This window comes from Urocampus carinirostris, chromosome 19 (assembly GCF_059441175.1).
Source record: "Urocampus carinirostris isolate Australia breed hairy pipefish chromosome 19, RoL_Ucar_1.0, whole genome shotgun sequence".
Classification (NCBI taxonomy): Eukaryota; Metazoa; Chordata; class Actinopteri; order Syngnathiformes; family Syngnathidae; genus Urocampus; species Urocampus carinirostris.
In genome coordinates this window covers 21,531,909-21,545,241 of record NC_142367.1, presented here as the reverse complement: position 1 = coordinate 21,545,241, position 13,333 = coordinate 21,531,909, and the positions used below count along the sequence as shown (strand labels likewise).

General features: G+C 43.3%; 1 protein-coding gene across 2 annotated transcripts in view; it reads right to left on the bottom strand.

Moving 5' to 3' along the window:
* Positions 1-13,333, bottom strand: part of rhbdl1 (rhomboid, veinlet-like 1 (Drosophila)) — an 82,293-nt gene that overhangs the window by 23,207 nt on the left and 45,753 nt on the right. For both annotated transcript variants that reach the window (XM_088323569.1, XM_088323570.1), the window contains 3 exons: positions 3,731-3,955; positions 1,387-1,535; positions 1,213-1,325 (listed from right to left, as the gene is read on the bottom strand). In XM_088323569.1, the coding sequence (XP_088179695.1) occupies positions 1,213-1,325; positions 1,387-1,535; positions 3,731-3,955 (487 nt within the window). The remainder of the gene's footprint in view (positions 1-1,212; positions 1,326-1,386; positions 1,536-3,730; positions 3,956-13,333) is intronic.

Here is a 13,333-nt window from a genome sequence, read left to right as displayed (position 1 = left end):
GCGTGATGGCTAAAAGTGAATCCTGTCACAGTGTTCATTTGCTATTTTCGATCCCGACATCGTTTGCTCTCCAGTCCCGGCTGGCATGCTCAAAAATCTATGGGTCCCAACAGAGATCTATGCGTCCCCAAAATTTAGTCTTATCGAGGTTGAAATCGTAAATCGGCGACATATAATATAAATCTATATATTCATTCAGTTTTAATCATCACACTTAATTGGTAATACAAAGCAGTTATCACTTCAGATTTTTCAGTTCACAAAAATATTGTACATTATACAAAATAATATTGCTGAAATATTAGTCTATATATTTATGCAGGTTTAATCACTTCAGATTTTTCAGTTCATATATTCTTCGTGATTTGCTGTCCCGCCACAGATATAATGCCTTCTCAAGGTCCAATTGCAGCAACGGAATTTCCATAGCTAATTTTTGGTTTTCAATGTCGTAGTGCCGATCGAATGTGCTCTTCTGAAAGTTCGTATTGCGAAATGATTGATGCAATCCAGTTTTTTGTCACGCTGGGTGCACGCATCACAGAACATGTAGCCACCATTACCATCGTCCACATAGCGTAACCAGGAATATAATCGAGTCCCTTTTGGCAGAAAAGTAGGAGTATTCTTTTGTTTATCTTTCGTCGAATCGTTGGGTTGAAAACACGTGTTTTCCTTGCCTTCGCGGTCTTCTGCAGAATTTCTCCGTCGTTTTTTCGTGCCGGAATTATTGCTGTCGTTACCACTTTCTGTATTATGTTTCGACTTATTACCGACACTGAAGAAATTACCAATTTTTTTGTTGATTAGCACCTAATACCAACTGTTTTTTCGGAGCCATACTTCTCTTTCACTCGACAACCGCCAAAACAATGACGTCATCTCGAAGAACGAGATCTCGTTTGCCGAGATCGGCGCGAGACCAAAACAACAATGGCGGATCTGCCTGACGATAAATTTGGAGAGCGGTAAATCTTTTGTTTAAAAAAAAAAAGTAATCGGGTAATAATGACAATTTGGTGTCAAAAAAGTTGCGTCCCGGGGACGCACGTTGATTTGACACAATGCGTCCCCAGCAAAAATGATGCGTCTACATTAAATGTTGTCAATAAAAGCCCTAGTCGTTACTTGAAACGTGACACCATGGGTTTAACAAAATTTAGATTAAAAAAACCCCAAGAACATCCAAACATATCCAGAAAAGACACTCACCCGCCACAACTCCGGCCATATAGAGCAGACTTATCCGTAATACGCCGTGGACCATCTCCAAAGGAACTCCGATCATCAGCTGCAGTAACGCGTTGAAGCCCAGTTGCTCCAAGCTAAATCAAAAACGGGATTTCAAACGACTTCGAAGGAGATCCGGCGCTGGATTTCACGTACCCCACGTGCATGAACATGTAGCTGAAGAATCTCCAGACTTGGGCGCGGTGCCCCGGGTGGTACACCAGGGGGCTCTTCATGAAGTCGGGTTGGTAGGTCTGCAGGACCCACTTGTTGAGCATGATGCCGTAGCACATGAAGACGATGATCTGGCGGCGCATACGAGCAAAACAATCGAGTTACGATGAAAATTGTGAACAATTGAGAAATTGAAAAACCTGCAAAGGTTATAAAAAAAAAGCAAGTGCCGATTTGAGTATACGCAGCAGGCTGCTAAAATATGGGCATAAATGGTCTCCGGGCCGTATTTTGGAAACCACTGGTCTCTCCTATGGTTTTTCCAACCTTTCTTTGTTTTGTTTTTTTGCATTCCTATTCTAATGTAGTTCAGCTCAGTATACACCTATCTTGTCATGATTACTGATTAGCATCACGCTGATTGGTTCCCTGTCCTTTTTTAAGCCCAGTCCTGTCACTCTCAGGTTGTCAATCCGTCAGCAAACCTCTGTTTCTACAAGGCAAGCATTTTGACCCTGACTCCCGCCTGTCCCGTTTTTGGACCCGTTTTTGGACCCGTTATTGCACCCGTCCAATCCTGATCTCCCGGTTTTCTCCGGCTCCGAGCTATTTTTGATCCCGACATCGTTTGCTCTCCCGTCCCGGCTTACGACCCGTTTTTGATCCCGACCACGTTTTTGCTCAACTGTCCCGGCTATCGACCTGTTTTTCCGTCCTTGACACCGCCATCTCCTGGTTCGGAAGACCCACTTCCGCATTTGGGTCCTGATTCAATTCTGGTCGTGACATAACTAGTGCTTTATTAAGGATCTTTGACATTTTAGGAAGGAAACTAATAAGAAAAAAATAATAGAAATAATTAAGCTTATTTCATCAAATAATATTTCAATGAAAATCTTTTCTGGCTAAAAAAAAAAGATTTTATTTGTAAAAAATTCAATACATTTTCTACTAAAAATAGGTAAAAATAGTTAAAATGAAGAGGAAAACTGTGATGCGACAGATCTTTTGGCTCATTTTTATTTTATTATGTTTTTAATTGAAAAAAAAGAATCCAAATGTGTTTTTGTATTTATAAGCTTCAGTATTTTATTTATGTTTATTAATATTATTTTTGCCGGCTTTAGCCTAAAAAACAACAACCTTTATTTAGTCCTTTTAGTAAAAATTCATTGCATATTTTCCAGCTGTGTCGGCTAACTGCTACTCATAGCTTTATGGCTGCGGGTGCTAACCGCTAATGCTAGCATCAAATTACCAAATTGTTCAAGTTAGTTGTCTGACTCCATTAACCAAACACAACCTACATTCACCCAACAATGCGCGCTCGTTTCTTGATGGAAAAGATGAACATGAAAAGCCGAGATTTTCACACGGGGGCAGATTTCATTTCATGAAATGAAAATGAAATGATCTGCATTTATATAGCGCTTTTCAAGTCAAGACTTCCCAAAGCGCTTTACAGTGTGCTTCACATTTCCCAATAGCGGCCGTGCAGCCATGTGAGGCGCTAACCTGCTTATTGGGGGTATTAGGGGTTCAGTGTCTTACCCAAGGACACTTCGACATATAACACGGAGGAGCCGGGATTCGAACTGCGATCTCTTGATCCCAAGACGAGCGCTCTGAGCCACTGCCGCCCCTTCATAAACAATTTAACTAAGTGAACTCCATTGAATATGGCCGAATTAGCCAAATTAGTTTCGCTCGAGTCTCTGTGTAGCCTTCTCTGAAGTCCTCTAGCTTTTTCCTCTCGGCCCACGTCTCCCCGCAAGATGACGTCTCGACTCCTCCCATAGGCATGCCAAGGAAGACCCCCCTGGGCATCGCGATGTCTGGAAAACTCAAAACAACACCGAGCGTTTCTACGTCATCAGGGCCTTGTTCTCAAAACATCGCCTGCCGTCCTCCGTCAGAGTCCTGTTATCAAAATTCCCTAGTCAAAATATTCTGCATTTGGAACGACGTGACCTGTCATTGAACTATAGCCTACTCGGTGAAAATCTTCATTGCACTCAATAAATGTAACTTGTATTCAATCGTATAAAATCCTTTATAGTCAAATATATAAAATCCTTCAACGTGCAGAGACCAGCAATGCTAATCCATATTTGGAGGGCGAGCTGAGCAAACGTCGGACTTCAAATCACGGGATAAGCTGTTTTTATCGTCAGATCAATACAATAAAAAAATAAAAAGCGATAGAGAACCCCAGCCCAGCCCGAGCCCGGGTTAATGATTGTCATTTGAGGCCCGACCTGACCTGAAGTCCGGGTGAGTTTTAAAATGCAGGTTTTTATCCGACCAGAGAGTAAATAGGTCTTACCTGGACAATGGTGATGACGGCAATGAAGACGGGCGGAGGGCAGAGACGGTTCTGGTGGAAATACCAGCGCCGGTCGGTCTCGCAGGGTAGGATTTCGTAGGCCACGTAGCGCACGAAGCGCTTGTAGAGACCTAGGCCCGTCTCGTCCAGGAGGATCTCCCTTTGCAGAGTTCGGCGGCCGTTGGCGATGGCTCGGCGGAAACTGCTGGAGCGCTTGCTGCTCATCTAGGAAATGGAAAAACCGTTAGGGACAAGAGCGAGCCCACCTCTGAAAGGCCTCGAACCAAAACAAAGTGTAGGTCCTGAGATACAGGACCCAATCGCGTGGCGTTCTCACACAAGCCTTTATTTTACAGGAAATATTGAGTCACGTACGTTAGGTAGGAGTCTGGCGTGGAAAGACAGAAAGCCAGAGACCGACGAGACCGATTCCAACTGCCCGAGTTGATATCGGACAGAAGGGGTCGATACCGGACAGGAAGTGACAGACAGGATAGACAATGAATCAGGATATCGAAAACTAGACGGGAACGAAAACTGGAGAAAACAATAAACAGGACAAAAACAGACGGAAAATTAACTGGAACCCGAAATTAAACAGGACAACAATAAACGGGAACGATACCGGACTGGAGATATCACAGGAAAACAGGACCGAGTCAGGACCCACGTCTTGTGGGCAGAAGTTCGTTTGACGGGCTGACCCTCAAGCAAGAGAGCGCTGAGCTTTATAAAGTCAATCTCTCAACAAGCCACAGCTGGCACCACACGGGCGGGGCCAATTGGGCACCACAACAACCGAGACACACATGGGCAGGGCCAATTGGGCACCACAACAACCGAGACACACATGGGCGCGGCCAAATGGGCGCCATGGCAACCATGACAGTGGTGTGACCTTAAACAGGCAGTTCGTGCTAGAAAGCCCTCCAATATGGAAGATCTGGAAGCATTCTGCAAAGAAGAGTGGGCCAAAATTCCTCCACAGTGTTGTTAAAGACTCATCACCAATTATCCTAACTGTTTGAGTTCTGTTATCTCTCTAAAAATGAGATGAAGCTCATGCGTCGCTTTTCGGTAGTTAAAAAAAGCTCACTATTGTACCGTATTTCAACACCTATTTGGCGCACTGTTTTAAAGGGCGCACTCTCCTTGGTTTAAATTATTCTTTTGTCGGCTCATGTGGCGCACTGGCCTATTAGATGCGAGTCTCCCACCAAAACAAGGGTGCGTATTTAAAAAGTTTGTGCTTAGGGCACCTAAATGCCTAGCAACAGTCCTGAAACAACGTTTTCAAAACCGCATTTTGCATTTCCTTGGGTTGTTTTCGTGTAATATTAAAATTGGTTTGATGATCTGAAATCAACGCGTTTGTGACTTTTACTCAAGTAACAATGGGAAGTTGTTGCTTATCGGTATGGGATGGAAAACAACTTTATTGAGCATCCCTACTTTATACTGTATGGGTCCCTGTTAGGTCTATTACCTTACATCTCTGATTAAAACACACAATAAGAGAGACAAGCGGGACCAATATTTTCTCATGAAGGAGACGCTTCACAACCAGAACTGCAACAGCTTCCTTATTTTATTACAAATAATTGAGTCACAGGGTTGCTGGAGACACGCTGGAGTGACTATGTCTCTAGGGTGGCCTGGGAACGCCTCGGGAACCCGTCAGATGAGCTGGAGGAAGTGGCTGGGGATACGGATGTCTGGGCTTCCCTGTTAAGACTGCTTCCCGCGCTACCCGACCCCGGATAAGCGGAAGATAATAGATGGATGAATGGATGGATGGATGGACAATGCAGCAGCTTCTCTTCTTAAGCAAATGGTTGAGTGGTTCACAAGGTGATAAAACTTTCTGAATCAAGGAAAACATTTTCCTCAACTCTAGGAACCCTATACACTTTAATTAATGTCATTATTACCGATGTGAATCACCTGTGCCCGCTCCTTTGGCGCCAACTGCCTCGGACTCTGATTGGCTCCCTATCCCTATTCAAACCCACTCCTATCTGTCCCCTTTGGTCAGTCCGTCTGTGAACCTCAGTTAACACTGGGCAAGCCTTTTTCGACCCTGACTCTCACCTGTTCTTTTGCTCCCGTCTGTCCCACGGCTTCGACCTGTTTTTGATCCTGACCACGTCTACTCTCCCATCCCGGCTTTCGACCCCTTTTTCCCCGACCACGTCTACTCTCCTTTCCTGGCTTACGACTCGTTTCCGACCCCGACCACGTTTATGCTCCCCTGTCCCGGCTACTGACCCGTTTTTCCGTTCCCGACACCGCCATCGCTCACCACGGAAGATCTACTTCTGTATTCAGAGCGACTTGCCTCCCGCGCCTAGCGAACACCGGATCATTGGCGCAGCCCTTCCTCTTTCCTTTAATAAAGCTTGTGAGAAACGTAACACAATTGGGTCCTGTTTCCGTTCTGGTCCTGACAAATAAGACAATTCTAATTCGCCGCCAGAGCAAAGTCCTGGGTCAGGTTTTTTGCAACAAAAAAAAAGAAAAGAAAATTGAGTGTATATATATATATATATATATATATATATATATATATATATATTTATATATTTATAAATAACTTGATAGATCAATCAGCAATACATAAAATTAAAATAACTATCCAGCAAATGATAAAGACCTCGAATGTATGCATTGGCAGTTTACATTTCCAAACATTAATGAAACTTTTAACATAAACATTAAACTTTCACACCAAGGCTGATGCCTCAAACAATGTTCTGTTTGAGACCCCTGTTGTACTGTATATTTAATGATCTTTTTCATTGTGTTACTCAAAAAAATATGTATATTTAGCTTCTAACCGATTTGATTGTGTCGTGGGCCGTTCTCCCGTCTCGACCAAAACTGTAAATTCGGGAACAGATAAAGAAAAATACCGTCTGCTGAGATCAACTGTTCTCTTTGCTCACAGTGTCGTTAATCATTGTGTAGAGAGTATACCAGCAGGGATACGCTTGGGAAAAGAAATCTATCATTACTCATAAAATAAAATAAATAAATAAAAGTGCTGTATTCTGCTTCCGTTAAACTAAACACTCATTTTCCCTTACACCCATGTTCAGGGTTTGGAGGGTTACTCTAAAAATGTAATCAGATACAGTTACTAATTACCTGTTGAAAAATATCATCAGTGATCCAAAACACTATAATATTAACGTAATGTAACTTGATTACTTTCAGTTACTTTTGATGACTCCAATACCGAATATGCAACAAAAAGACGAAATAAACTAAATATAAATATCATTAATACATTTTGTTTAAGATAAATGATTAATGTAACCTTGAGAAAGAAATAGAGGACGCCAAGATCTGGTTGTTGCTTGTAGTCCCATAAAAAACTCATATTTTAACCAGGTAAAACCTCTTTCGCATTGAAGATTTGTTTAAATTCACATTAAGAACCCAATATTGTATTGTTCTCTCTCTAAATGTCCAACACATTCCGGGACTTGTCATCTCTCTCTATCTCAGGAGATGAAATTCGGATAGACACAATTCATCTAAAAGTACTATATGTACAGGGTTGGGTAGGGTTACTTTAACTAGATTACTTTCAATGACTTTTGGATTACTCCAATACCAAATATGCTAATAAAAGACAAAAGAAACTAAATATGAATCAAATGATGACTCACAACACGCGGTAAGCTTTCTCTCCTGGCTTTGATCTCTTTGATCTCCGGCAAAACGAACATCAAATGCGACAGAAACAAAATGAAAATAAATCCAAACAGCTTGCCAACATCATTTTTGCCGTTCCATGTATTCGGTTACTCCCGAAGCCTGCACAAAATTGAGTCATTTTATTCATATTTATTTTCTTTTGTCTTTTATTAGCATATTTGGTATAGGAGTAATGCAAAAGTAATTGAAAGTAATCAAGTTAAAGTAACCCTACCCAACCCTGTTTGTAGTCAAGCACCTTGGACAGCTCCACAGGTGAAAGGGGGTCCTGAGTGTGCTGCGTGTGTGAGTAATAATTCAGACTGCAGAAAGAGATGCGACAGGATATGGCGAATGTAAACAAAGCTAATGAAAACAAGGAAAACAGTAGAATGACTTCAAACTAACACACACTGTACTACAGTATTACAGACGCTCCCCTACTTTCGACCATTCGACTTACGCAAAACGGTAGATACGAAAACATTTTTTCGGGATGTCGAAAAATATCCAGCCATCTCTGTAAGTTAGATTTTGTATTGTGTTCACCTTTTTCCGAGTACACGACATTACTGCAGTGTCAGGACCAGAACAGGAAACAGGACCCACTCGTGTAACATTACTCACAGTTTTATTGGGGAAAGGAGAAGTGGGACTTCCGTGGCTAGCGATGACGGTGTCGGGAACGGAAAAAGTCAAAATCAAACAGAACGTGGCGGGGGCAAAACAGGAGCAAAAACAAAAGGAAAGACAGAGATTCTCAGACGCACCGACCCAAGGCGACTCACAGGACAGCGTTTAAGAAGTGACAGGGAGCAATCTGTCAATGAGCTTCAGCCGGTGTCTATGGGTGGGGCCAATTGGGCAACCGTGACAGAAGCTGGCGCCAAACGGCGGGGGCCAATTGGGGGCCATGGCAACCATGACATGTAGTGCTTCTTTCCGCCACTACCGGCGTGTGGAGCTGTGAGAAGTCACCCAGCATCCACCCCGAAGAAGAAACCCGCTTCCTCTTCCTACTTTGTGTGTAAACATACCATACTGTATCTCCAGCGCGCCAAGAACTTTGACGTTTTGATCGTTTAATATCTCGTGCATCCATTCAATATGGTTGGTGTAAAGAGTAAAGAGGAGGCGAGCCGTTTCTTTTGAAATGAAAGTGGAATAAGAAAGATTGATGCGGTTGAGAAAATGGTTGGAACGCTTTTTTTCTGCCACTTTTTACCACGGAGGACCTCTTGAAGCGCATCTTCCAAAAGTGAGTTACACTTTACTTTATTTATCTTTATAAATCATATTATTTTATGAAATCTTTCCTTTTTTAGTACAAAATAATACAGGTTACTTCTATAAACCTTAAACATACAAAATATAGCACTGAAGCAACTTACGAACGATTGTCCAGATCCAGAATCTCTGTCATGATTACTGATGTGAAGCACCTGTGCCCGCTCATTTAGCGCCAACTGCCTCGGACTCTGATTGGCTCCCTGTCCCTATTTAAACCCACGTCTATCTGTCACCCGTTGTCAGTCCGTCTACGAACCTCAGTTTATTCCAGGCAAGGTTTTTTTTACCCTAACTCCCACCTGCTGTTTTTGCTCCCGTCTGTCCCCGGCTTCGAACTGTTTTTGATCCTGACCACGTCTACTCTCCCGTCCCGGCTTCCGACCTCTTTTTGTCCCCGACCACGTCTACTCTCCTTTGCTGGCTTCCGACTCGCTTCCGACCCAGACCACGTTTTACCTCTCCTGTCCCGGCTACTGACCCGTTTTTCCGTCCCTGACACCGCCATCGCTCGCCACGGAAGACCCGTTTCCCAATCAGAGCGACCTGCTTCCCGCGCCTAGCGAAGTCCTTCCTCTTTCCTCTTTCCCGGCTTCGACCCGTTTTTTGATCCTGACCACATCTACTCTCCTCCCCTGGCTTTCGACCCGTTTTTTTCCATTCCCGACACCACATTCATATCGACCTGCTTCCCGCGCCCAGCGATCACCGGATCGTGGGCACAACCCTTTCTCTTTCTTCTAATAAAACCTGTGAGAAACGTCACGCAAGTGGGTCCTGTCTCCGTTCTGGTCTTGACAATCTTGCTCGTAAGTCGGGCAGCGTCTGTATATATTTATTGAATATAACGTAAAAATGCTTTTAAATACATTTGTAATCCTGCAAAGTAATCCCTATTTCTACAAGATATACCTGTGATTTTCTTACGTCTTTCTTTATGTAACCGTATGAGAATACGATTACAATTTTTGTATCTTGATTACGCCATTACATGTACTCTATTACCCCCAAGCCCTCCCATGTTTCATCTGAAAGTCAAACCATTTATGCTAAAACAAAAATAATCCCGATGGCGGAGGGAACCGCTAACAAAGCAATCATCCCCAAATCAAAGTTAGCGAGTGGCTTTCGTGATAAAATGTGACACAAAGCACCTGGAACACAATAAAAGAGCCGATTCTGATGTTCAACGCGACAAGAAACGGAAAAAGAAAGTGCCAACGCGTTTATTTAGCTTGCACTGCCAAAAAACGGTCTAACTTTGGTTGATCTTGAGTCCTTGTGGGCAAGAGGGGGGAGGAACGAGTAAATCGTAAGAAGCCGAATTCGCTAAAAATGAAATGCATCTTCACATTTTCGATCAGGATACGATTTGACGTTTTATTTTAATTTTATTATTGTCATGGTTGCCATGGCGCCCAATATATAAATTTTAGATAATAATAATTTATTTCCTTATTTTGAGTTTTTCCGTGCCCTCATGTTGGTTTTAGATCAGGGAATGGTGTAATAGCTTTCTTCATTTACCTCATGTTGAGGATTTTGAGTTTTCCCTTTCCCACATGTTGGTTTTAGATCAGGGGATGGTGTAATAGGTTTCTTCATTTAGCTCATGCTCAGGTTATGGAGTTTTTCCTAGCCCTCATGTAGGTTTTAGATTAGGGGATGGTGCAATAGGTTTCTTCATTTACCTCATGCTCAGGTTATGGAGTTTTTCCTAGCCCTCATGTAGGTTTTAGATTAGGGGATGGTGTAATAGGTTTCTTCATTTAGCTAATGTTGAGGTTTTTGAGTTTTTCCTTGCCCTCATGTTGGTTTTAGATCAGGGAATCGTGTAATAGCTTTCTTCATTTACCTCATGTTGAGGTTTTTGAGTTTTCCCTTTCCCTCATGTAGGTTTTAGATCAGGGGATGGTGTAGAAGATTTCTTCATTTACCTCATGCTCAGGTTTTGGAGTTTTTCCTTTTCCCACATGTTGGTTTTAGATCAGGGAATGGTGTAATAGCTTTCTTTATTTACCCTTATGTTGAGGTTTTTGAGTGTTCCCTTTCCCACATGTTGGTTGTAGATCAGGGGATGGTGTAATAGGTTCTTTCATTTACCTCATAATGAGGTTTTTGAGTTTTTCCTAGCCCTCATGTAGGTTTTAGATTAGGGGATGGTGCAATAGGTTTCTTCATTTTCCTCATGCTCAGGTTTTTGAGCTTTTCTTTGCCCTCATGTTGGTTTTAGATCAGGGGATGGTGTAATAGGTTTCTTCTCTTTCCACTTGGTAAGGTTGTGGAGTTTTTCCTTGCCCTCATGTTGGTTTTAGATCAGGGGATGATGTAATAGGTTTCTTTATTTACCTCATATTGTGGTTTTTGAGTTTTCCATTTCCCTCATGTAGGTTTTAGATCAGGGGATGTGTAATAATAGTCCGTAGTCTGTAATCGTCCCTTTTAGACTTCTTGTGATTAAGGGGTATACAAAAAAAATCATGATTTGCCCATTTTTTACTATCATTTAGTTTCTTCACTCTATTACCACGCTGTAAAATAAAGCGATATCGGAAAAACATCATTTAAAAACTGTCAGTGTCAGGTAGAAAGTTAAAACGGGTACAGCATGTGGGTGCCTGTTACCACGGTAACACAGGATACGCCTATAGATATCGAGAGGTTTTCGAAGTAATTACACGTGACAATGAATACGGGAGGAGCCATAAATATAATTACAAGGTGAGAGTCTCTCTGGGGGCGTCGATGACATCCTTTAAATCAGGGGTGTCACACGGGCGGCCTGCTAAGGGATTAAATCCGGCCCGCGAGACAACACTCAGAGAAGCGCAAGAGAAAAACAAGCTGCAGGTTGAAATATGTCAACTTGCTTCTCACAAAGACACTGTACTTGTACTTGTATCTGTATCTCTCTCTCTCTCTCTTTCTCTCTCTGTGTCTTTTAACCTCTTTTGCTCTGACTTTCTTTTTTCCTTTTCTCTCTTATCTTTCTCTCTTCATACCCTTCGCGCTTTCTTTTCTCTTTTCTCTCCTTGTGTCTTTCTATTTCTCTTTGGATTTCTTTCTTCCTCTCCCTTTCTTTTCCCCCCTCTCTCACGACTTTTTATCTTTTGTTTCTCCCGCTCTCTCTTTTTCTTTCTTTGTCCCGCCCTCTCTCTTTTTTTCCCTCCCTCTTTCGCTTATTTCTTTCTCTCTTTTTCTTTCTCTTGAATCTACTAGTCCGGCCCCTGACAGAATGTTTGTTCTATCGTGTGGCCCCCGAGTTAAAATGAGTTTGACACCCCTGGTTTAGATGAACACATGAACGCTATAACAAGGACATCATGCTAATAGAATTAGCGGAAACTAAATACTAAAAGAGGAATAGATACTGTTGATTGAATGCTTGGATGAGGAAGCTAAGTGCTAAGATAGCAACACCCTTAAAAGACAGCCGAATGGTCGAAATGTCGAGCAGCAGGTGTGCACGAGGAAAGGTCTGCACATTGTCTACCGCGCAAACTGCTCTCAGCCGTAGTCGATTGTCCTAGATGGATTAATTAGCCGCAGCGCACGGTCAATACCCTCCCGGCTCGATAGTCATTAGCGATAACCATAACGCCTGGAAATATTTTCAAAAGGTGACGGAAGCCTGCGAAGAGACTCTTGACTCCTTTCCAGCCTTTAACGGTTTATTGTCACAACCGGAACTAGCAGTGGACCCAAATGCGTAACGTTTCACACAATCCTTATTAAGGGATCGGGGAAGTCAGGGCGAGAGGAAAAGATAGCGATCTGTTGCTTGCTGGGCAGGAGGAGCGGGAAGCCCTCGCGAACGAAGCGTGGTTGGAGATCGGAACAAGTCGGGCAGCCGGAACGGGAGAAAGGAGCGTGGTCAGAGATCGGAACAAGTCGGGTAGCCGGGACGAGCGGGAAGCCAGGGATCAGGGATCAACACAGGAAACAGAATCGGGCAGGATACGGGTAGCCGGGACAGGGGAACAGAGCTTGGATCGGGGATCAATACAGGAAAGAGAATCAGGATACAGGTAGCCGGGACAGGAGAACAGAGCTTGGATCAGGGATCAATACAGGAAAGAGAATCAGGATACAGGTAGTCGGGACAGGAGAACAGAGCTTGGATCGGGGTTCGATACAGGAAAGAGAATCAGGATACAGGTAGCCGGGACAGGAGAACAGAGCTTGGATCAGGGATTAATACAGGAAAGAGAATCAGGATACAGGTAGTCGGGACAGGAGAACAGAGCTTGGATCGGGGTTCGATACAGGAAAGAGAATCATGATACGGGTAGCCGGGACAGGAGAACAGAGCTTGGATCGGGGATCAATACAGGAAAGAGAATCAGGATACAGGTAGCCGGGACAGGAGAACAGAGCTTGGATCAGGGATCAATACAGGAAAGAGAATCAGGATACAGGTAGTCGGGACAGGAGAACAGAGCTTGGATCGGGGTTCGATACAGGAAAGAGAATCATGATACGGGTAGCCGGGACAGGAGAACAGAGCTTGGATCGGGGATCAATACAGGAAAGAGAATCAGGATACGGGTAGCCAGGACAGGAGAACGGAGCTTGGATCGGGGATCGATACAGGAAACAATCAGGATACAGGTA